Source organism: Diceros bicornis, chromosome 5 (assembly GCF_020826845.1).
Source record: "Diceros bicornis minor isolate mBicDic1 chromosome 5, mDicBic1.mat.cur, whole genome shotgun sequence".
In the NCBI taxonomy this organism is placed as follows: domain Eukaryota; kingdom Metazoa; phylum Chordata; class Mammalia; order Perissodactyla; family Rhinocerotidae; genus Diceros; species Diceros bicornis.
Window position 1 is genome coordinate 6,065,921 of NC_080744.1, and position 26,058 is coordinate 6,091,978.

The 26,058-nt window shown below is 37.6% G+C and overlaps 1 protein-coding gene across 7 annotated transcripts in view; it reads right to left on the reverse strand.

Moving 5' to 3' along the window:
• The window catches only part of TOGARAM1 (TOG array regulator of axonemal microtubules 1), an 81,952-nt gene that overhangs the window by 20,977 nt on the left and 34,917 nt on the right, over positions 1 to 26,058 (reverse strand). For 4 of the 7 annotated variants that reach the window (XM_058540663.1, XM_058540658.1, XM_058540665.1 and 1 more), the window contains 8 exons: positions 22,387 to 22,539; positions 17,339 to 17,437; positions 15,691 to 15,866; positions 15,027 to 15,180; positions 10,565 to 10,718; positions 3,945 to 4,050; positions 3,414 to 3,649; positions 2,849 to 3,007 (listed from right to left, as the gene is read on the reverse strand). In XM_058540663.1, coding sequence (XP_058396646.1) covers positions 2,849 to 3,007; positions 3,414 to 3,649; positions 3,945 to 4,050; positions 10,565 to 10,718; positions 15,027 to 15,180; positions 15,691 to 15,866; positions 17,339 to 17,437; positions 22,387 to 22,539 — 1,237 coding nt within the window. The remainder of the gene's footprint in view (positions 1 to 2,848; positions 3,008 to 3,413; positions 3,650 to 3,944; positions 4,051 to 10,564; positions 10,719 to 15,026; positions 15,181 to 15,690; positions 15,867 to 17,338; positions 17,438 to 22,386; positions 22,540 to 26,058) is intronic. The other 3 variants (XM_058540660.1, XM_058540661.1, XM_058540662.1) reach the window with 3 other exon arrangements.

Below are 26,058 nucleotides of genomic sequence, written 5' to 3' on the forward strand. Positions count from 1 at the left end.
CCACAGCATGGCTTGATGAGCAGTGGGTAGGTTCGTGCCCAGGATCCGAACCTGCGAACCTTTGGCCGCCAAAGCAGAGCACGTGAACTTAACCACTACGCCACCAGGCTGGCCCTAGTTTTCTTTTCAATAGAAAAAAACCTATCAACATCAACATTACCATCCATATCTTAAGTAAGCCACTGAAACACTAACTGTACTAGAGTATAGCACTTTCTTGCCACCCATCTTTAAAAAACACTAGCTTCAAATCTTGCAGCTATGCGTCAGATGGAGAGCCAAAAGCTTCAATTCTCTTGTTCTGGCACCGTGGGGTCCATATCAAAGCTGGCACTCGGCAGAATTGTGAGTTAGGAGAAGTCGTCTTTGTTCAGGGCTCCTTGCCCAGTGACCATTTGCTGCTCACTTGCTGCCATATGTTCCGGCTTGAGTCAACCTTCCCTAGGTTCTGTATTTCTGACCCTCTCTCTCGTTTCCCTGCCAAAACTTACCTGGGTTCCAATTCTTCAAAAACCTCTTGTCTGCTGCCTAAACTACACCCAAAGTTAGTTGATAAATCTTGGTTGATACATTAATGAATGTGTAGTGCTCTCCAAACTAGGTTTTTTATGTTATATGAATTTTAAAATAATTCTTTTAGGATAATAGCTTAAGCCAAGGTATCACTGTAATGGTAAAACCTCAGATATCGTGGAAGTGCATGTTGGAGATATTTTTGGATAGAGGGGTCTTATAGTACCTCATAATAATACCATATTATTATTCTTCAAAAAGGCTTGACTCTAAAATAAATTACAGTATATTTTTGCCTACAACTTGGAATATATGGGACTAGAAGAGTCAGAGAAGGCAAGGCTTTTGTGGGGGAGGGGTAGAGGATGCTCTCAGGATCACCTATATCAACCAGACTCCTTCAAATGTAATAAAATTACAGAAAGAGAGGTAATATCAGAGAATAAAAATTACTTTTCTCTCCCCACAACCGGAATAAGGTCTATACCCAGATAAGTAGCTCCTAATGAGTTAAAATTTCAAAGATGATTTTAACTTTTAGCCCAGAATGGTAAGGACTGTAGGTCTACCATCAGCCCTAATGATATGGGAATGGCTAAAACAAACAAGTAAACAAGCAATAGTGACAAAATGTGAGAAATATTGAAACTGGAAAGTTGTACCATTTTATAATTTTAAAACGTCAAATAAGAATCTAAGAAATGACAAAATAGACTAGAAGAATTACCATGCCATTAAAGAAAGGCTAAGATATACACAAAACCACCACTATGAACGTTTTTGTTCCTAATTAGTCTATTATGATCCAACTCTCCTAAACTGTTTTGAACTTCACTGTGGCATCCAGAACTTCTAAAACGGTTCCCCAAAGATGTCCTTCTCTAATCCTACAGTTTGTGAATATGATGAGCTATAACTTCCAGGATTACGTTATGTTATATGGTACCGCTGACTTTACGACAGGGAGATTATTGTTGGACCTAATTTAATCACACGAAGCCTTAAAACCAGAGAGCCTTCTGTGGTTAGTAGCAGCAGAGGAAGTCAGAGAGAGTCTCTGCACGAGGGGGATTCAACATGCTGTTGTTGGCTTGAGGATGGAGGGGGCTGCACGACAGGGAATTTGGGTGGCCTTAAGGAGCTGAGAGGGGACCCTGGTTGACAGCCAGCAAGGAAATGGGGACCTTAGTCCTATAAGCACAAGGAACTGAATTGGGCCAACAACCTGAATGAGTTTGGAAGGAGATTCTTCCACAGAGCCCCAAGAAAAGAGCCCAGCACTTCATCACCTTCATCTAGGTTTGGGCGACCCCAAGCAGAGAGTCGCGCCCAACTGCTAACCTAGAGTGGTAAGCTAAAAAAATCTGTGTTGCCTTCAGCCACTATGTTTGTAGTCATTTGTTACTCAGCAATAGAAGACAAAGACATTTACCTTCTACATTAGCTTTCGGTATGATGACTTCCACAAGATTAGCTCCAGTTACCTAAGGTAATGGACACTTTTGTCTTAAAAGGTTAAAAATTTGATATCCTTCACTTTGGTCTCTGTGAACTTAGGATCCTCCTTCTTCCCTTTTAATTTCCCTTCATATATAACTGCCATATATTTTTAGATTTTGTAAGGGACATTATCAATCACCTAGTCTGAACTTCCTAATTTTACAGACAAGGAAACCGAGGCTAACAGAGGTTAAGCAACTTGCTTAAGGGTAAACAGTGATTGGGTCTAGGAATTGAACCTCGGCTTCTGACTACATCCAAAATTTCTGTCACCAATACAGCTATTGTCCCATCCAAATCTTAATTATTCTGTCATCTTTCTCTGACTGTTCTTAACCTTCCTAAAACTGTTCTTCAAGTACAGCAATCAGGAATTCATGGAATTATCTAAGTGCAGATATCTCATGTTTCAGGAGATATGTTATCCATTTGTTTCCTGTATTTTTCATGTGCACCTATTTCCTTGATTTTACCTGGCTGCTTGGAAAATACATCATTTTCCCCTAAATGCATTACCTTACATTTGCCCACAATGAAGTTCTTCTGCCACTTTTCTGCGCACTCAGTCTTGTGCCATTTTCATGCAGTTCATCCCTGTGACATGGCATCTCACTACCCAGAAATATGTAGTGTCATCTGTAAATGTGGAGAATCCACTGTGCACTCCCTCAAGAGTGTTTACAAATTGGTTAAATAAGACCATTCCCAGCTCCAATCCCTGGGGAACTCACTTGTCTATTTGGAAAAATGTTCATTCTTCTTTAACCTTTGTGGCCGACTTTTATGCCCTTATACTAACAGATTCAGCAAATATTATGAGCAGCTATTCATTCACCTGGTTTCTTGCGAACTGTCCTGAGCAAATTTAGCAGCAGCTGGTAATATACGGTCAGCCATATCCTTTGTTCCAGACAAAATACGCTCTGGTTCCATAAATTCCACTACATCTGCTAAATGCTGGGCTGTACATCTTCTTACTGCAATGTGTAAATGGCTACAAGAAAACATGGTCAATTAGAACAAAGTTGATGTATGAACTATTTTCCAAAGATATACCTTTAAAGTTAAATGATTAAACTACTCCTAACCATCAACAATCATCCTCAGAGGCTAAAATGACAAATTACTTGCATTAGCTATCCCTCCCCAAGAATTAAAAAGAAAACAAAATAATTACTGACATTTATTTAGTTCTAGATCTATGAATGTAAGTAACATTATTAGAATAACAATATTATTATTCTTTGTATGCTCAGCACCTAATATGATGTTTATCACATAGGAACTATTTGTTTTTTGACTGAAATAATACTGAAATTTGCTTGTGTTCTTCCTACACCTCAGATTGCAAACAATTGCATTTTTAGTTTAAGACATGTCAAGATTATTTGGAGCGTTACCTTTGTCCTCCATTGATAAGGGAAACAACGGCCCGTGCAGGAGTTACATTGCTGACCATGGCTCTCAATGCTTTGTCAACATCTTCTCTTATAAACGTATTCGATTCTCCAGCCTTGTGCAACAAAACTTTTACTGTACTATCTAGTTCTTGATCCATGTTCTTTTTCAGGTAAGTGAAAAGATCACTTAAACAGACCACAGCAGCACGAGAAACTCCAGAGCGTAAATTTTTCACCTAAAAAAAATTTCCAAAATGTATATTTTGTTGATATTCTGAAAGAAAATCAGTAATAATGACTTTGAAATCAATTTACTATTAAAGTAACATGTTTTAATACGTATTATATTATATCCTAAAAATCAACATTTAATAAATTTTTTAAAATGTTGCAAAGTAAGGCATGAGCTACTTTACACACAAGCCTACTCATATCATTTAGTATAGAGGTTTTTTTTAAAGGTCAAGTAATGTGGCATACTTTTTCTTTGTTATTCAAACAATTCTTAACTCAACTGAAATATAAGTTTACCTCTTGAACTACAGCAAAATTTGTTTCATGCAACTTTGTAGTCAATATTTCAGAATGAAAAGCAGCTAAGCATCTAATAAAATTCAGTCCCTCTATTTTCTTCTCCCTATAGGAAAAAGAAGCAAATGACAAAATCACTCATTAAACAGGGCTCCACTGGAACAAGGGGTCAGATCTCTTCTGTGCGTATGGAACACTGCCAGTGGGGAGACCTTGCGTATTTTCCCTTATCATTTAGGAATCTCAAATAAAAAGTACGTAAAGTTTTGTTTGCTCCAATAGTTCTCTTTCATGATTCAAAAGATCTATTAAAAGCCAAACCACTATTGACCGTGACACTAAGTTCATACTTTGTAAACAAACAGGAAGACTTCTCCCTGAGTCAGAATGCCATATTCCTTCTAGAGAGAAGAAGGGAAAGGAACAGAAACAAAAGGTGAGGGAAGCAGTAAAACAAAAACGAAGGAGAAAAGCAACTGCCATCACCCTGTTGGTGAATATATAACCCAAGAGCAGAAAACCACCAATAGATGGTTCTGTAACGTGTATTTCTTTTCCACTATCTGACCTAAGGGGCCAGATGAAGGGTGGGTGGATACTAACAAGAGGATGAGATTCAAGTGGGATTCAGACATAACATTTCAAACTTGATGGTTTTCATCTTGTGGGTTTGAACAATGTGAGCTAAGATGAGTTTCCTTAGTTGGTGATATTGATGGCGGTCATTTTTTAAAGCATTTAAATCTCCAGAATTGAGTTGTGGAAAATGGAGAAAAAAGACCTAAGATTCTAAGGTGGCAAGAGTAAACCTATTCAATAGCTGTGTGGTTCAAAATTTTCATGTTTTGGATAAGCATAAAACAGTCTACAATTACAGTTTAGATGCAGAAACAATCCAATTCTATATACACAAAAGTAAATAATAGAAAGTGGAGTCAAGAAAAGAGGGAGGCAGAAAAAGAAATTAAGAAATAGTGGCTGAAATTTTCCCATATTTGATCAATACTATAAACTCTGAAATCCAAGAATAAATCCCATACAGAATAACCACAAAAAAACACAACATGGAACACCATAATCAAGTTGCTAAAAAGAGTGTTAAAGGAAGTATTCTTATAAGTAGCCATAGAAAAAAAGGCACATTACATATAGGAAAACAAAGATAATAATTACAGAAGACTTCAGGTCAGAAATATGCAAGCCAGAAACCAACTGAACAAAATCTAGGTGCCAAAAGGAAACAAACAATAAAAAAAACTTAATTTAAGGAGGAATACACAAATCTTCGATTATAGTTGGAAATTTCAAAAGCCTTTTCTTAGTAATTGATAGACTAAATGGACAGGACATCACTAAGGATATAGAAGACTTAACACTATCAACCAATCTGACCTACTTAACATTTAAAGAACACTACAACCAACGACAGCAGAATGCACATTCTTTTCAAGTTCACCTGAAATGTTCCTTTGAAAAAGATAAAATTCTCTGTTCTCATGGATCTTACAATGAGAATATATATATAAGGTCATATATATGACCATATATATGAGGTCAGGTTGAAAGATGGGATATTAAAAATAAAGTAGCACAGGTGGATGGGAGGAAGAACACTATTTTAGTTACGGTCATGATAGGCTTTTCTGAGGTGACATTTAACAGATGTTCAAATGAAGTAGAAGAGAAAGTCATCAGGAGAATGTTCAAAGAATTAAGTCCAAAGATCTTGATGTAGAAATGAGCCTGGGTGTTCAGGAAACAGCCAGACGGCTAGAGTGGATAAATAAGGCTGAGCGTGGTAGGGGATGAGGCTACAGAAAGAGGCAAGGGACAGATAATGAAGGACTTTATAAGCAATGAGAAGCAGTTAAAAACATTTTTTTCCTAGTGTTCTAGGGAGCCACTGAAGGGTTTTGCTTGGGAAAATTCCATGGTCTGATTTATGGGTTTTTTTGGGGGGGGGTGAGGAAGATTGGCCCTGAGCTAACAACTGCTACCAATCTTCCTCTATTTGCTTGAGGAACATTGTCTCTGAGCTAACAGCTGTGCCAATTTTCCTCTATTTTGTATGTGGGATACCACTACAGCATGGCTTGATGAGTGATGTGTAGGTCTGTGCCCGGAATTTGAACCCACGAACCCTGGGCCGTCGAAGCGAAGCACGCAAGCTTTACCACTACACCACCAGGCTGGCCCCCTGATTTATGTTTTAACAGCATCACTCTGGCCGATGTATGAGGGCGGCAATAATGGAAGCATGGAAACCAGTGACAACACCACTATGGCCAGATGAGAGGTGACTGTGGTTTGGATTAGAGGATCAGCAGCAGAGATTGCAGTAAGTGATTGGGTTTAGGACCATGTTCTGAAAACAGAGGAACTAATGGAATGTGAAGAAATGAAAAAAGTCAACACTGGTTTGGTACGAACAACTAAATGTTCATGGCAGGGCTATTAACTAAGATGGTGAACACTGAGGGAGAAGCAGATTTGGGATTAGGAGGCGGGGAAATAAAAAATTCTGTTTTAAGGATTTTTGCATCTATGTTCATGAGATACATTGGATATTGAACTATAGTTTGCTTTTCCTGTCTTTGTATGGTTTTGGTATCAGGGTAATATTGGCCTCCAAGAATGAGATGGGAAGAACTCCAGCCTCTTCAATGTTCTAGAATTTTGTGTAGAATTTATTTCTTCCTTAAACGTTTGTTATAATTCACCAGTGAAACCATTCGAGCCTGGAGTTTTCTTTGTGGGAAAGTTTTGAACTCAAATTCAATTTCCTTAGTAGATATTGGGTTATACAGATTATCTATTTCTTTTTAAGTGAACATTGGTAGTTTGCGTCTTTCAGGGAATTTCTTCATTTCACTAAATTGACCAATTTATGGACATAAAGCTGTTTATCTTATTCCTTTATTATTTAATAGCTGTATGATCACTGGTGATGTTCCTTCTCTCATTCCTGATGTGATAATTTGTTTCTTCTCTCTTTTTTTTCTTGATTAGTCTGATTCGAGGTTTATCAATTTTATTAATCTTCTCCAAGAACCTGCTTTTGCTTTCATTGATTTCTTCTACTGTTTGTTTTCTATTTCATTGATATCTACTCTGATCGTTATTATTTCCTTTCTTTGCTTATTTTGGGCTTCATTTGCTCTTCTGTTTCTAGTTTAAGTTGAAAGCTGAGGTCATTGACATAAAACTTTTCTTCTTTTCTAATATAGGTGTTACAGTGCTACAATTTCCGTCTAATTTAGCTGCATCCCACAAATATTGATATTTTTCATTCTTAATTTCATTAAATTCAAAATACTTCCTAATTTCCCTTTTGATTTCTTCTTAGATCCATGGGTTACTTATAAGTGTGTTCCTTAGTTTCCAGATATTTAGAGATTTTCCAGGTATCTGTTCCTAATTTCTAATTTAATTCCACTGTGGTCAGAGAACAAAATCTGTATAATCTGAACCGTTTTAAATTACTTGTTTTATGTTACAGAATATGGTCTTTCTTGGTAAATGTTCCTCGTGGACTTTAAAAGAACGTGAATTCTGCTGTTTTAGGTGGAGCGTTCTATAAATGTCAATTAGGTCAAGTTGGTCAATAGTGTGTTCAAGTCTTCTGTATCCTTACTGATTTTCTTTCTACTAGTTCTAACAATTAATGAGAGTGGGTTGTTGAAGTTCCACCTATAATTGTGGGTTTGTTTATTTCTCCTTGCAGTTCTATCAGTTTTTGCTTAATGTATTTTGAAGCTCTGTTGTATGGTAAGTAAATGTTCAGGATTGCTGTCCTCTTGATGTGTTAACCCCGACATTACTATGAAATGACTCTCTTTATTCTTGATGTGATAGACAGAATTCTAAGATGGCACCCACGACTCCTGCACCCGGTGCACATGCCCTGTATAACCCCCACCCCTTGAGGGTGAATATGATGGGATATCACTTCTCTCAATCATGTTACATTACGTGGCAAAAGGGATTTTGCAAGGTGTCCCATAGCTCACTGATTCTCTGTTCATGTCTTTCCTCTAGCTTCTTTAACACACAGAATAGAATTATAACTATAATTATAATGTCCTTGTCTACTAATTCTATCATCTGTATCATTTTTGGATTGGTTTCAATTATTTGCTTTTTTTCTTCTCATTATGGGTTGTACTTTCCTACTCCTTTGCATGCCTGGTAATTTTTTACTGGATACTAGGCATTTTGAATTTTACCTTAGATATTTTTGTATTCCTATAAATATATTTGAGCTTTTTAAAGAAAATTTATTGTTTGCTGCTTTTTTTTTTTTTGATGAAGATTGGCCCTGAGCTAACATCTGTTGCCAATCTTCCTCTTTTTCTTTTTTCTCCCCAAAGCCCCAGTTCATAGTCGTATATCCTACAACTAGGATGTGGGACACTGCCTCAGCATGGCTTGATGAGTGGTGAGTAGGTCTGTGCCCAGGATCTGAACTGGCGAACCCTGGGCCACCCAAGTGGAACGCATGAACTTAACCGCTACAACACCGGGCCGGCCCCTATATTTGAGCTTTGTTCTGGGATGTAGTTAAGTTATTTGGAAAGTCTGATCCTCTCAGCCCTTGCTTTTATGCTTTGTTAGGTGAAACCAAAGCAGTCTTTAGCCTAGGGTTTATTTTTTGTGAAACAAAACTCTTCTGGGTAATCTACCCAATGCCCTGTGAATTATGGGGCTTTCCACTCTGCTGGGAAGTACTGCTGGCCTTGCTATACACTCCAGGGATTGTTCCCTTAACTTCTTCGAGTGGTCCTTGCTCTGGCTTCGTGTAATTTACTCATACACATACCCTGACCAGTATTCAGCTAAATATTTGAGCAGAATCCTCTGAAGGTCTCTGGACTTCTTTGTGAAGCTCTATCCTCTCTGGCATTCTGCCCTGCAAACTCTGGCTACCTTGGCTTCCCCAAACTCCCAGCTCCATCTCCATCTCTGCTGGAATCTACATGGTTTTCCTCTCGTTGAGTTGTCACCCAGAAATTCTCTGCAGGACGTAAGCCAGGGCAATTGTAGGGCTCACCTCGCATGTTTCCCATCTCTCAGGGATCACCATCTTTCACTGCCTGGCCTGGTGAACAATATTTTGAAAACCATTATTTCATATATTTTGTATGATTTCTTTAGTTCTTTCGGATGTGAAGGCAAATCTAATGCCTGTTAATCCATCTTGGCAGGAAGTAGAAGATCAAGAGTTCTATTTTGGACATGCTAAATTTAAAATGTCTATGGCGTCCAAGTGGAAGTGTCAAGTAGGCAGATGGATTACAAGTCTAGAGCTCAAGAAGATACCAGGGATCCAGACACACATTTATGAGAAATCAGAGTATGGATGGAATTTAAAGCTATGAAACTGAATGAAATCATTTAAGGAAGGGGTTGGCAAACTACGGCTCGCAGAGCAAATTTTGCCCCGTTAGATATTTTTTATAAGTAAAGTTTATTGGAACACAGTCATGCTCATTTGTTTTCATACTGTCTAGGGCTGTTTCTGACTACAACAGCAAAGTTGAGTAGCTGCGACAGAGTGCCTACAAAGCCTAAAATATTTACTGTCTGGCTCTTTACCAAAAATGACTGCCAGACTGGATCTATAAAATGAATATAGACCGAGAATGCCAGTGGATTGAACGCCAGAGCACTCCTCAATTTTGAAGACAAACAAGAAAGAAGGAATCAGAACGTACTGAAGCAGGAAAAGAACCAAGAGACTAAATTTTCCAAGGCAAAATGAAAAAAAGTATATTAAGAAGAAGGGAGTATCAACTGTGTCAAACGTTGCTGAAAGGCTAAGTAGGATGAGGACTAATAAATGACCGGTGTAGATTTATCAGAATGGTCACTTTTGCAGTTTTAGGGAAGTGGTGGTTATGGTGAGGAGGGCTGAAGGCCAAATAAAGAAGGTTAAGAGAACGTGAGGTGAAAAAGTAGAGACAACGAGTCAGCCTTTTTGAGGACTTTTGCTAAAGAAGGGGGAGGAAAAAATGTGAAGATGGGGAGTTTAGTGAGGTTTTTAAAAAACAGGAGATATTATAGCACAATTTTACGTTGATGAATATGATCTAGTAGAAAAGCAAAACTGATGAAGTGTAGAATGGGGATGGAGAGAGACACTGAAGGCACAGGAGAGGAAATGCGGCAAGAGCAGACAGTGGATGCTCCAGCTGAAGCAAGTGGGACGCCACTGTCTGTCTGTTTCCCTTGAGTCACTGGCTGGGCTGGCTGGGTGGCTGCTGCTGCAGCCGTGGTAGGAACAGATAAGTATAGCCAGGACTGTTACAGGACATATTTCACACAGAAACACATGGAGAAATGGTGAGATCTGTATTCCAATACTAAAAGGTTTGTGTAATCCATAATGAAGCTAAACTATGTCCTTACGGTACATAAGTTATACTACAACTGGTAATACAGTACTATTAGGACCAGAGTTCAGCTACATTAATAAGTTGAAAAAAATTCAGACTGCCTAAGAACTAAAATAATCATTTCTAAGACTATTTTAATAGGAAATGTTTCAAGATTTTTAATAAAAAATTTATATAAAACTTTTGGAACTCAGCTTAGTTATAAGTTAAGAATGCTGAACTTACCAATCCTCATCAGCTAAAAGCCTTAGGGCTTCTGTTAGTGCTATTTCTGGTTTGGAAAATGGCCGTAGTTCTAACGAGTCCATTATTTCTGGACTGTGAGTGACAGAAGGCACCCTTTCTTTATACTGTGGAACGGCTCCAGGAGATGCCTCACCTAAAACAAAAAGCCATATAAAACAGCAGAGAACTTTGATACAAAGGGATACAAATGGTATTCTGACTACAAATTCTAAGAATATTTCCTATAGAAACTAGTACTATTAGTTTAGTCTCCAACAAAATTGTAATACCCAGATTCCAAAGCTTTTTAAAACTTTACTTTTTACATAAAAACAATTAAATTACATTGAATATAAATATATAAGTGGTTTTTCAGTCATGAGTCACGTAACAAAGTATAGCTTTAAGATAAAAGTCACTAAGAAGCATTATGATCCCATTTTGTAAAAACATGTGGATATATACCTGTTTTACTATATAGCTGACAACCGAAAATGAAGCTTCATGGCATCTCTATATAGAATTCTAGTTGAATTCTAAAAATACCAATTTTTGTTATTGGTATAGAATTAATGGTCTATTACAAATCCTAAGACCATGAACAGTAATAAGAACGACACCTACACACCACTCATTGAGCCATGCTATGGCAGCATCCTACATACAAAATAGAGGAAGATGGGCACAGATGTTAGCTCAGGGGCAATCTTCCTCAGCAAAAAGTGGAGGATTGGCAGCAGATGTTAGCTCAGGGCCAATCTTCCTCACTAAAAAAATAAATAAATAAACAAATAATAAAAAATAAAAATAATTAAAATCCAAGGCAACAAGCATTAATGCTATTAGCTAACATTTATTAAATACTTTGTGCCAGATCTTGTGATAAATACTTTACAAACTTTACTACACTTAATTCTCTCAACAAAGTTGAGGTAGAGATAGAGATAACTCTCATTATCTGTATTCTGAGCTGAGAAAATTGAGTCCTATAGACTACGAAATTTGTTCAAGGTCTCGATGCTAATGAGTGGCAAAGGCAGGACTAGCTCTACCTTTGATTTCATATAAAGAATTCTAAGACAGAATCCCTGTTTTCAAAAAATTTACCACATTCCTTGTTAAGAAGAGATAAGCAAAAAACATAAATACAATATTTTAGATTACTGTAGTGATACGTTAGTACCAGTTTTTGACCGAGTAAATCATATATAAGGAAGATGATATGACAATTAAAGAATATAATAAATAGACCTCATTTTATTTTATTTGCTGAAGAAGATTTGTCCTGAGCTAACATCTGTTGCCAATCTTCCTCTTTTTTTTTTTGCTTGAGGAAGGTTAGCCCTGAGCTAACATCTGTGCCAGTCTTTCTCTGTTTTGTATGTCACTGCCACAGCATGGCTGACGAGTGGTATAGATCCGCGCCTGGGATCCAAACCTGCGAACCTGGGCCACAAAAGCGGAGCACGCCAAACTCAACCACTACGCCACGGAGCCAGCCCCTATTTTTTTTTTGACAATTCAGATGTACCCTCATTAGGTTTCATACGTAAGACTGATATCTATAAATAAACTCCTGCAGCTTTGGAATGTCACAACCCAGAAAGAACAGCAAATAATAAATACTGCTACTACCATCATTTATTGAGATCCTGCCTGGCATTGTGTTAAGTGCTGCATTTACATCATCTCATTTGATTCATTCAACAACCCTATGTGATACTGTTTTCACCTAAAAAAAGTAAAATAAAACAAAAATATTATTCTGAAAAATCTAAAGCAGTGCTGCTCACGGGGCCGGCCCCGTGGCTTAGTGGTTAAGTGTGCGCGCTCTGCTGCTGGCGGCCCGGGTTCGGATCCTGGGTGCGCACCGACGTACTGCTTCTCTGGCCATGCTGAGGCCACGTCCCACATACAGCAACTAGAAGGATATGCAACTATTACATACAACTATCTGCTGGGGCTTTGGGGGAAAAATAAATAAAAAAAATAAAAATGAAAAAAAATAAAGCAGTGCTGCTCAAAGTTGTTTTTTTTTTTTTTTTTTAACTTCAACTCTCTTGTAGACTGATACTTTTATAAAATACAATTAAAGTGTCATGGCAGGGCCGGTCCCGTGGCTTAGCGGTTAAGTGCGTGCGCGCTCCGCTGCTGGCGACCCGGGTTTGGATCCCGGGCGCGCACCGACGCACCGCTTCTCCACCCATGCTGAGGCCGCGTCCCACATACAGCAACTAGAAGGATGTGCAGCTATGACATACAACTATCTACTGGGGCTTTGGGGGAAAAAAATAAATAAAATTATAAAATAAAAAAAAAGTGTCATGGCAATGTCAAATTGCTAAAATAGTTTCTAAAAGCTTACTCTCACTTTTTGTATTTATCTTCTCTTCAAATAATACAAGGGTGACTTCAAGGAAGCACTGTCCTTACACTTAGAAACAAAATCTATAAAGCCTATGTTATAGGTGAAAATTACGAAGTTAGTTGATGTCTCTAGCAAGAATGAATACCTAAGAATCTGTGATTTATTACTATTTGTACTATTTGCTACTATCTGTACTTCTAGTTCCCCTGCTAACAGAAGCATCCAATCTTCATATTGGCTTAGGTAAGAAGTTTTGTGGATTTTTCTCCCCTGGATTTTATGACATTAATATAGTGAAATTATTTGAGAATGCTAACAAATAGGCTTGAACTTCACAAACGCCTAAATTTAACTGGTTCTTAAGGCCATGCTTAAGCAGTAATCTTACAGGCTAATATCTCTCATCCGTCATACTCTCAACAATTACTCGTCTTGAGAATAGAGAATTTTAAAAAGTTTTCTATACTTCTTGCATTATAAAAGAAATACAAGCTAGAAGAACCTTAGACATTTATCTATTTCAAATCTCTTCTATATTTATCTTCGAGAGAGGTTAAGTATGTTATCCAAGATCACATTTATATATTTATTTTTTCTATACTTCTTGCTTTTTTTGTTGATACCTAGACTTCAGACCTAACATGAATTTAAGAATGTTTATTATAGCTAATAGTTTATTCCTTAAAACAATTAATAATAAACAAAAATAATAAGCAATAATCTTTAATGTTTATTATAGTTCATGCAATTTTTCTTTTTATAATTTTATTTATTTATTTTTTTCTCCCAAAGCCCCAGTAGATAGTTGTATGTCATAGTTGCACATTCTTCTAGTTGCTGTATGTGGGATGCGGCGTCAGCACGGCCGGAGAAGCAGTGCATCGGTGCGCACCTGGGATCCGAATCCGGGCCACCAGCATTGGAGCACGCGCACTTAACTACTAAGCCACAGGGGCCGGCCCGGTTCACGCAATGCTTCATTTCAACTTCTGATTTTTCCTAGTTGCTGCCATACCTCTGACCTATTCAATATTTTTTATTTATTTATTTATTTATTTGTGAGGAGCACTAGCCCTGAGCTAACATCTGATGCCAATCCTCCCCTTTTTTCTTGAGGAAGACTGGCCCTGGGCTAACATCCGTGCCCATCTTCCTCTACTTTATATGGGACACCGCCACAGCATGGCTTAACAAGCAGTGCATCAGTGCGCGCCCGGGATCCGAACCTGCGAACCCCAGGTTGCTGCAGTGGAGCGCACGCACTTAACCACTGTGCCACCAGGCGGCCCCTCAATATTTTTTAAAACAGCACAGGAAACATAAAGCTACTTTTGGCCAGGTATAGAACTTAGTAAGTACTCACTGGTATGCTGAATAAATGATAAACTCAATGATTTTTTTATTTTTTACTATGCTCTAATATAAACCAACTTCACCACCTCAGTCACCTTAGCATAAAATGGGATACTGTTACTCAGTGAAACAGAAATATTTGCAGGAGCATGAAAGAGATCTTTGAGATAATCCGGATCTTTGGGATAATTTAGATATTTATAGGGGCAGAAAATTGAGGCCTGTTTCCAGGTCACAAATCTAATTGAAAGGCAGAACTGATACTTAAGAAGCCAGGTCTGTCTACTGACTCCTACTAGTTTAGTGCTCTGTCTATCACCAATGCATTAAACCACATGTGGTCTCTCCAGCTTAACAAGCATTTGCAGCATTACTCTTTATATTTAAACAAGCGATTTACCTAACTCTGAAAATACTCAAGATGGTGACCTTTTTAAACTGGCCCTTCTTTACAATTGAGGGCTAAAGGCAACGTTTTCCAAAGGGGAATTCTCACTTTTTGATAGTCCCACCTCATCTCCAAAAATATTTAAGTCTAGAAGGGAGAAAAATAGTCAACTTCCTTTTTATAAGAAAGTATTAATATTTATTATAGTTAGAAGCTACTGGGTCTTGAAAATTTCAGCGTTATAGTTCCACATATTCCATTATTAGCCATATATCACCCAAGCTAAACCACAGTACACTAGCTTTAGAATATTACTCGTTAAAAAAATACACCGAAAGTTAAATTCCACTTACTTTCAGATGTCATCTTCTCAGTTCCTGTATGTTTCATTTGTTCCCAGGAATTCTGTTCCTTCTTTTCACAATCTTTAATATCAAAAAGTTCTTTTTCCTCTTTTCTCTTTTGTCTCATCTTGTCATAAGTAGATTTTGAAATAGAAACTTTAATCTGCATGAAAAAGTTGAAATATCTGAAAGTATTCAGGGAGTCTGACATTTAAAATAACTATCTTCATCTCAGACAACTCTATAGAGACATTAAATTTCTATATACAAAATAAACTATACATTTCTTAGTCCTCATCTCAGGAATTCCAAAATTGAATAGAATTACATAGTGCTAACATCCACTAAATTTGTGCCTGAGGATACTAATCTGTTACTCCTTGAATGTACCCTAGGAAAGTGTTGAATATATGTGTACACATACATATATATATATATATACACAAAGTACATCTATAGTATAAAGTACACTATATACTTTACACCAGAATGAGAATATATACGGTGGGAAAGAAGAATAACCTACTATTTAAATGATTAAGGATCAGAAATTTCAATTACACTAAAATTTCAAAAATTTTAATCAAAACACTTTCACCACCTCAAATCTGATATACACAAAACGATGTATCATAGGCTTAAATTTATCCTAATAATTAGCAAATAACCTTACATCTTTTTCATTCTCAACATCAACATACGATGGAACACTTTGCTGGACCGCTCTTCCATAAATCCCTGATGGTGGTTCAATACTTTGTTTAATTGAAAATGTATCCCCATTTTCCACTGAGGATATCACTGATTGGCTGCAGGTTGCTGGTGCTGAATTTGGACTTGCAAATACACCTGAAATCAACCAACCATCAAATTGTCATTAAGTATTTATGTGATGTCGCTCCGGATAACAAAGTTTAAGACAAGGCTCTTGCCTTCAAGAAGTAAATAATATAGTTAACAAGAAAAACATGTTATATAATCATAAAATATAAAAACCCTAACAGTACGATAATATAAGAGGTATCACAAGACGTTTCATGATAATATCAAATGACAAGTGCATATCGTTAAGTGCTAAGTTGACACAAAGGAAAGGTTGGTGTGAGGTGGGTATTTAAGATGGTTTCAAGGAGCAAGGATTTGAGCTGGGATTAGAAGACACAAAGGATTTGGATAGACAAGCGAGGAAGGAGGGGAGGACATCTTGAGATGGGGATGCTTATACGCAGAGCTGAACAAATAAAAAGCATGTAGGTGGAGTGAATAAATTAGTTCTCTTGGGCACAAGCAAATAGAGGAAAAACAGAAACTAAGTGTGCAAGAGTAGGTTGGAGCCAACCTGAGGAGGGCTTTAACTTAATGAGACTCTATCAAGCAAAGAAGTTAGGAAAGCTTTCCAAGCATTTCATTCTATTTACCAAAAATAAGATGTACACCTTCAATATCTATCAACACATTCTAGTTTTTCAATTAAAAAAGAAACTAGTTAGGATGTGTTAACTAACTTCATAGGGGGAATCTTTTCACAATGTACATGGATACCAAATCCCACTGTTGTTCACACCTTAAATATCTTACAATTTTATTTGTCAATTATATCTCAATAAAGCTGGAAAAAAACCCAATCTAATTCCAAAAGATACTTGCAAACATGTTGTTCAAAGGTCCCCTAACCCTTCTAAAATACATAACAGATGTTAATTCTGATTTGTCTAGACTTTGTACAGGAGATAATAAAATTACATTGATTACTAAGCTGATAAATAATGACTACCATTTGAATTTAAATGATGGTAAAACTCTCTTAGCAACCAAAAGTGTCTCAGAAGTACCTAAACTGCAGCTGTCACATAATATATACTTCTGAAAATTACTGACATAAATTTACTGTAGTTTCATTAGAGGATAGAAATGTGAAGTTAAGCATTTACTTCTAATTCTTTCAATTTAATAATTTTTTAAAAAGAAAGTTCTAGGCGTAGCGGTTAAGTGCGCTCTGCTTTGGCCACCCAGGGTTCGCAGGTTCAGATCCGGGCTCACACCGACGCACCACTTGTCAAGCCATGCTGTGGCGGCATCCCATATAAAGTAGAGGAAGATGGGCATGGATGCTAGCTGCGGACCAGTCTTCCTCAGCAAAAAGAGGAGGATTGGCACTGGATATTAGCTCAGCGCTACTCTTCTTCGCCAAAAAAATAAATAATAAATAAATAAAAAGAAAGTTCTATCCAATACCTGAAACACACTCTATTCTTTATTGATATGCTTTGCTTACGTGTGAAGAATACATACAATTAAAAAGCTAAATAACTTTGAAATACCTTTTCCAACAATGACTACTGAATCTTCTGATAAGGTATTTGTGGATGTGAAGTCAAAATTGGAAATTTGTTGTAAATCTGATGATGACCCTGTAAATCCTAAAGCAACACAAAAAACTGACACTTAAAAATATGCATTATATACTATTCAGCCATAAAAAAAGACAAAATTGTCTCATTTGCAACAACATGGATGGACTTGGAGGGTATTATGTTAAGTGAAATAAGCCAGACAGAGAAAGACAAACACTGTATGACCTCTCTCATATGTAGAAGATAAACTAACACATGGACAGAGAGAACAGTTCCATGGTTACCAGGGGGAAGGGAGTTGCAGCGGTGGGCACAAGGGGTGAACGGGCGCATTTATATGGTGACTGACAATAATGTACAACTGGAATCTCACAATGTTATAAACTACTATGACATCAATAAAAAAATACATATTATACAGTATTTTAGGATATTATAACAGTCTTTTAAAACTAAAAATTTATTTCATGCAAAGAATTTACATTTTATTTATTCACATATGTTCATCAATTCAATACATATTTATAATTAGAATACCTAGTATAGACTAGGCACTAAACAGAAAAGAAACCTTCCTTCCCTCACGCCAGGGCTATGAGTGGGAGGGATATACAAGAAAGTAATCACAGCAGGATAAAGGAGGGTGACAGCGAAGGAAAGCCCCTAACCCCTGAACACAGACCAATGACCTCTCACAGCAATCTATGCCTCTCCAGGCTAACTTTCACCTCAGTTTAATATCAGTTATCTAATTATTCTCTCTCTCATTAAACTGTAAGCTCTATGGGGCTAGGACCTATGTCCAGTTTTTGTTTTTTATTTTTATTTTTTTAATTTTTTAATTTATTTTAATTTTTTTTTGTGAAGAAGATTAGCCCTGAGCTAACAGCCGTTGCCAATCCTCCTCTTTTTGGCCCTGGGCTAACATCCGTGACCACCTTCCTCTACTTTATATGGGATGCCATCACAGCATGGCTTGACAAACAGTGCGTCGGTCTGTGCCTGGGATCTGAACCTGTGAACCCTGGGCTGCCAAGGCGGATCACGTGCACTTAACCTCTGCGCTACTGGGCCGGCCCTTTATTTATTTATTTATTTTTCAAATTTAATTATTTATTTATTTTTTGGAGGAAGATCAGCCCTGAGCTAACATCTGTTGCCAATCCTCCTCTTTTTGCTGAGGAAGACTGGCCCTGGGCTAACATCCATGCCCATCTTCCTCTACTTTATATGGGACGCCGCCACAGCATGGCTTGGTAAGCGGTGTGTAGGTCTGCGCCAGGATCCGAACCTTCGAATGCCGGGCCGTGGGCCGCTGAAGCGGAGCGCGTGAACTTAACCGCTACGTCACCAGGCTGGCCCCATATGTCCAGTTTTGATTGTCATTCTTTTCCAGAGCCTGTGAGTACAGTGCTTGGCACATAGTGGGTGTTCAGTAAATATACGTTAGATGAATGTTATAAGGCAGAAAAAATGAAAAGCAAAATACAATTAATTTAGGGTCAACTCCAGAAACATCACACAGCCCCAAAAGTTGTTCAGTGATAAAAGGAAGCAAATCTCAGTAAATGGAACAATTTGCTCAATAATAGTCCACAAACACAAAATCTACAAATAAACTGTCAAGAGATGATTGAATAATTAGACAAATCTCATGAGGAAATATATAAAGGACGTGTTATCTTTAAGTAGTTTAGCTTCATTTATCAGAGACACTGACATAACTAATCACTTTTAATGTTCCTTTTACTTTTTACACTGTATTTTCTTCTAAACAAAGAAATATTGAAAAAATATCACTCATTAAGTCTCAATTCTAAAATGTAAAGAAAAATATGCTTTGGGGCCGGCCCCGTGGCTTGGCGGTTGGGTGCGTGAGCTCCACTGCTGGCGGCCTGGGTTCGGATCCCGGGCGCGCACGGACGCACCACTTGTCCGGCCATCTTGGGGCGGCGTCCCACATACAGCAACTAAGAGGGATGTGCAGCTATGGCATACAGCTGCCTACTGGGGCTTTGGGGAGAAAAAGGGAAGGGGAGGAGGAGGATTGGCGGTGGATGTTGGCTCAAGGCTGTTCTTCCTCAGGAAAAAAAAGAGGAGGATTAGCATGGATGTTAGCTCAGGGCTGATCTTCCTCACACACACAAAAAAGAAAAATATGCTTAAAAGATTCTTCACATATAAACTATCCTTACATAATACCTTTTTGTTATTCTGTCAAATTCATTCAAATACAGAAAGAAGAAATATTAACCCATGGAATCTAGACTGCTACCACCCAAACACCCATCACTAATCATTTTCTTACGTCATTAATTGGGGCTCTAGGTTATTATGCTAGAAAACAGGCAGGTTCAAAGGAGCGAGCAGCAGAGGAGAGGAACGGGAAGAAGAGGTGGTTCTGAGAGCTAATCCTAAAAAAGTCTAAGGTTTCTTGCAAAACGCATCCACTTACATATATCACTCACTGTCAATATTTCTTTTGGAAGTCTTTCTATTCCCTTCAGTGTTGCACTCAATATTTTCTTTAACCTGATTATTTGGAGATGCAGTTGTTTGAGTGACTGTGCCCAAGTCTACACTATTAGTTTTGGATGGCACTGAACATCATTACTACAAAGCATAATAGGGATATACAGACGACAGTATCTTCACTTTTAAGTAACTTATACTGCTCCAGACCAGGAAAGTGGGGAAAGCTTCCTAAAGAAGTGGCTTTTAAGCCAGTATACAAAAAGCAGACACGATCTGGACACATCCACACTGGGAAAGGGCATCTAGGCAGACTGTACACTCAAACTAAGAAAACTTCTAGTATTAAGAATGCTAGAGGGGCTGGCCCTGTGGCGTAGCGGTTAAGTGTACGTGCTCCGCTGCTGGCAGCCCGGGTTTGGATCCCGGCTGCGCACTGATGCACCACTTGTCAGGCGATGCTGTGGTGGAGTCCCATATAAAGTGGAGGAAGATGGACACAGATGTTAGCCCAGGGCCAGTCTTCCTCAGCAAAAAGAGGAGGATTGGCATGGATGTTAGCTCAGGGCTGATCTTCCTCACACACAAAAAAAAGAATACCAGAGCCTAGGGCATGAAAAGAGGCACAGTGAGAGGTAATACAAGAAAGTTAAGCTGAGGCAAGATTATTAAGGGTCTTAAAAATTACGCTACAGAGTAGGAAATTTATTTTGTGGGAAACAAGGTTTTGAGTATGTTAGAGATGATGACTATACTTTAGAAAGATAGTTCTGGAAGTTTATGCAGCAGCCTGAATTAAAAAGGGATGAAAATAAGAGTCGAGATGTCTTATCAGAAGGTTACTGTAATTACCCAGGGGAGAGGTAATGAAGGTCCAAATTAAACTGAGCAGAATTGGTAGAACAGGTCCCTGCCTGAACTTGGAGGGTAAGGAGAAGTAGACAAAGGTGACTCTAAAGTTTGAAGTCTGGGGGGGAGGGAGGAGGGTGAAAGGGATAATTTGGTACATGTGTGTGGTGATGGGTTGTAATTAGTATTTTGGTGGTGAACATGGTGTGATCTATGCAGAGATAGAAGTACAATGATGTACACCTGAAATTTTTACAATGTTATAAACCAATGTTACTGCAATAAACAAAAAATTAAAAAAAAAAAAAAATAAAATAAAGTTTGAAGTCTGGACAGCGGGGAAAATGGTAACACTACTAATAAAAATGGATGACAAAGGAAGAAGAGCAGATCTGGAAAGGAAGGCAAGTTTGGTTTGAACATGTCTGTTCTTGTTGACCAGACAGATCTAGTGGGTGTTTGGTTTAGAGCTGGAAGTGGGAGTGTGAAGTAACTTTCGGGAGTAGAATTAACTGCTGATCAAAAGATATAAATATTTTTACAGTTCTGCTGTCCAAAAAACGATGCCACTAGGAGGGAATGAACATATTCAGCAATTATTTCCAAACAATTAAAAAAAAAGAAAATTAAAACATTGTATGTTAGGGTATGAATTACTTTTAGGAAGAAAAATATTTTTGTATTTGATTTTCTTTACATGAGAAATAAAATATGGAAGTAAATATGAAAAAACTCTGTGATTCTCTTTTGTAAAAGCAATGGACAACTGATCTCTTCCACAAGGAACAGATACTGAATTACATCATGGATTAAATTTTAAGAAATTTAGGAAAAAAAAAGAAAAAGTTTCTAATCTAAGTTCCCTCTTACTCAATTTGAGTTATTTCCACAAAAAATTATACATGTCCTAAAATGTCTGATTGCCTGCACATATATGACTTAAGATGATCAGAAATAACACAAGTTGACCTTGTTACAACCAAAGTTGCTACACACAAAAAAATGACAGCTCCTTACACTTACTGGTAGATTACAATGCTTCAAAACAGGTGACTTCTAATTACTCCATTTAAGTATTTATACCCTTCAAAATCCCTTCCTCTTCACCCTAAGGGACACTTTTAAAAACGTAGCTGTAATAGGATCTCTGAAAAATGGACAGAGCAGTCACAGAGGTGCAATTTACTACTAAGTTAAAAAAAAAAAAAAAGATGTAAATTGTTCACGATGGTTAGTAGTAAAACAAAGACGCCTTCCTAGGTTCTACCACAGGGAAATTATATTCCTGTTTCCACAGATTTACTCCATGGTCACAATCTAATTAGGCATCTGGCAGTCACTTACTCACATGATTTCTCCACCCCATTGTAGTGGTAAAAGGTCTCGTGAAAAATGTCTGTGTGCGCGTGTGTGTATCCTGCGGGGGTAGAGGTCAGTAGGGATTCCCTGGTTTTAACCTCTTGGGCAGTCAATTCCCTGAACTGGCCCCTCAGGCAAGCCCATACACCAATACAGGAACCTGTGTGTTCTCTTACTTGGCAAAATTATTTAAGCAACAACATATCAGCAGGGTAAGAAGAAAAATCTCAAAACCGAGAAATCTCAGTTAATTTTTCTTTATTGGCATGCTCAGGGAGGATTCTGATTTAGAGACATTCAATCTTAAAAATTAATTTGTCATGAAACTTACTAACCTTTTGTATGCTTAGAATGTCTTGGGTGTTCCTTATTTTGTATTTTTAGAACACTAGGTGAAACGTCCTGTGACCTATCATCTTCAAAATCACCACATCCAAACCCATAGCTCATACGTTGACCAATTATCCTTACATTGGATGGTGTAATCCCTATAAAATAAAATACATAAAAATATTTATTTGAATGATTTAGGTAACATTATAGATAGGTAGATATCATAGCCCCTCTAAATCTATCTTGCCTTCTAGCCTTTTAAAAAGGTTGGTAACATAATATTAGAAATTATAACATTATAGTAATTTTACAAGTTCTGTCTTATTTTAAATTTTGTAATTTTTTTACTATATTAGCAGATAACATTATAAGCTATACTACATTTTATAAAGTAGCTTTAAAATTACAATGAAATACAACTTTCAGTGTTTGAAAGAGATAATCAAATATATATATTCTTAAAATATGTTAAACTTTATAGCAAAAAAGAAAAATTTAAAAGTCTGGAATTTCTGAACTGCGCCCTGAGAGATGCCTATATTCTCCATTTCTCTCTTTTCTCCCACTCTTGTGTAATGGGGCTCCTGGCCTGGCTGGTGAGACAGTGAGCTACATAGCGACTAAGCGCTCAGAATCTGGAATCAGGCTTCCTGGCTTAAACCACAGCACCACCACTTAAACCGCTGGCAGAACCTGGGCACAGCACTTCAGCTTAGTGTAGACTGGGGCTAACAGCAGCACCTCTTCCAGAACTGCTGTGAGGATTCAATGAAGAAAACACATGTAAAGGGCTTAGCACAGTGCCTAGCACGTTGTAAAGACCCAAATCTTATATTCCTAATTAAAAATAAAACAAATCAAAATCCTAATGTAGCCTTCCTTTTTACTCTAAACTGACCACCCTATACTAATACGTACACTAATAATTTGCAGCTGTTAAAACCATAAAATGTCTATAAAATGGAAAATCCTACATATTTGAGTCACCATCCATTTTTATATATAGTTCCTATATAAACAATTAAGTAGTAACAATAAAATAGAATTTGTTTTTAATATTGTTGTGGGTATTTTAATAAAAATGGGATGGTGGGGAGAGGAAGTGGCTGGTGGCAGCTGGGCTAGAGCCGACTGTAGAGTCAAGGGCACTATAGTCAGTTCATAGAGAAAGACTCAAAAGATATCTGATGTTAAATGATAGAGAACTTCTGGGAGTAACATGGCTATCTTTCTAGGTTCTTCTTCTTCTTTTTTTATTTGCTGAGGAAGATTTGCCCCGAGCTAACATCTGTTGCCAATCTTCTTCTATTCTGTATGTGGGTCACCGTCACAGCATGGGCACTGACAGACGAGTAGTGCAGGTCTACGTCCAGGAACCGAACCTGGGCCACCAAAGGAGAGCACACCGAACTTAACCACTAGGCCACCGGGGCTGGCCCTGATTCTTCTCAGTTTTGATAGTTAATTCATAAGTAAGCCTCATAAAGATACTGGCCTTGGGTGAAAATGCTTTCTCTCTTTTTTTGTGTGTGTGTGTGAGGAAGATTAGCCCTGAGCTAACATCCAATGCCAATCCTCCTCTTTTTGCTGAGGAAGATTGGCCCTGGGCTAACATCCGTGCCCATTTTCCTCTACTTTATATGGGATGCTGCCACAGCATGGCTTGACAAGTGGTGCGTCCGTGTGTGCCCAGGATCCGAACTCGCAAACCCTGGGCTGCTGGAGTGTGCGTACTTAACCACTATGCCACCGGGCCGGTCCCAAAAATGCTTTCTCTTAATAGGTGATACTAATCTAAGGCTACAGGAAAAAACTTTAACATCATTCAGGAAATTTAGCACAATGTGCTGTAATAGGTATTGGTAGAATATATGTGGAAATATTTATTGAAAATGCTGTTGTAAAGACAGATTGAATTTACAGTTTTTACATAATTGTGTTTGCTTTTGTCTTCAGATAGTCTTTATTCTGAGCGTTATCATTTTTTTTTTTATTGATGTTTTAATGGTTTCTAACATTGTGAAATTTTGGGTTGTACATTTTTGTTTGTCCATCACCCCATATATGACTCCCTTCACCCCTTGTGCCCACCCCCCACCCCCACTGCCCGGGTAACCACAGTCCAGTTTTCTCTGTCCATGTGTTGGTTTATATTACACATATGAGTGAGATCATACAGTGTTTGTCTTTCTCTTTCTGGCTTATTTCACTTAACATAATACGCTCCAGGCCCATCCATGTTGTTGCAAATGGGACGATTTTGTCTTTTTTTATGGCTGAGTAGTATTCCATTGTATATATATACCACATTTTCTTAATCCAATCGTCAGTCGAGGGACACTTAGGTTGCTTCCACTTCTTAGCTATGGTGAATAATGCTGCAATGAACATAGGGGTGCATAAGCCTCTTTGGATTGTTGATTTCAGGTGCGTTGGACAGATTCCCAGTAGTGGGATGGCTGGATCATAGGGCATCTCTATTTTTAATTCTTTGAGGAATCTCCATACCGTTTTCCATAGAGGCTGCACCAATTTGCATTCTCACCAGCTGTGTATGAGCGTTATCATTTTTATGTTTTACCAATTAAATGACAAACTTGTAGGAATCATTTGCTTACTAAAAACAAAACAAACCTTATCCCACATAAACAAAAAATATAAACCCAAGTTTGTAAAATCCTAAACCATTAGCAACTTTACATTTTGAAAGCACATTAAATTTAACCAAGAATATCTTACAGTGAATTCAATAATAGTGTTTCCAAAACTTGATCCTAGAAATACCTAAGTTACTTGTTAAAAATATATATTTCTAACCCTGAAGACTGATTCATTAGGTATGAGCTGAGGCCCAGAATCTATGTTACATGCATCCCTGGTGATTACTAGGATTAGGCAAGTTTGGGAAACACTAAATATTGCATATAAAAGTTATAAGACCTATCACTCTACTAAAACTTAAATGACTCACGAGGTCATACAACTAGGGTCAGGGGGAAACTCAAATCTAGGTTTTCTAAATCTATTCTTTTCTAATTCCAAAGATATTCTTCCAAAAGAGGGCTCCATTTTTATAAACTAGATACAACCTAGCAATAATAAGTTTCTTCAAACTTATATAAATATTTTTAAAGTTACAAATAATTTACTAGGATGATTAGCCTTAAAAAAGGATTAAAGAATAAGTTTATGTATTATACCTCTTTGTGCCTTCCCCTTCGGGGGAACAAATACTTACCAAGTGCCCACTATGCACTAGGTGCTTTATATATGTTGTCCTTAAACATATACCTCCTCAAAGTTTACATTACCAGATGAGGGAACTGAGTGTCAAAGCAGTTAAGTAACTTGCACAGCTCATGAATATGGTTATTAAATATTAAACTAGGATTCCAGCTGGGGTCTTTCAGACTCCAAAGCACATACACACTGTCTTCCTGTGCCCAGTAGAGTAACTACCTCTTTGTTGAACACTAGCTTTGTGCAAGCCGGTATACCAGGCACACATGGTTGAGTCAGACATTCATGATTATGACAGACACTTGGTAGGTAATCAGAGCTAAGCCATCTCCGGGGATCAAGAATCAGAGAGTCCAAAAAAGTAAAATAATTGCAACCACCATAAAAATATCAGTGCAAAATGTAATGATATCATAAAAGAGGTAATAATTTTG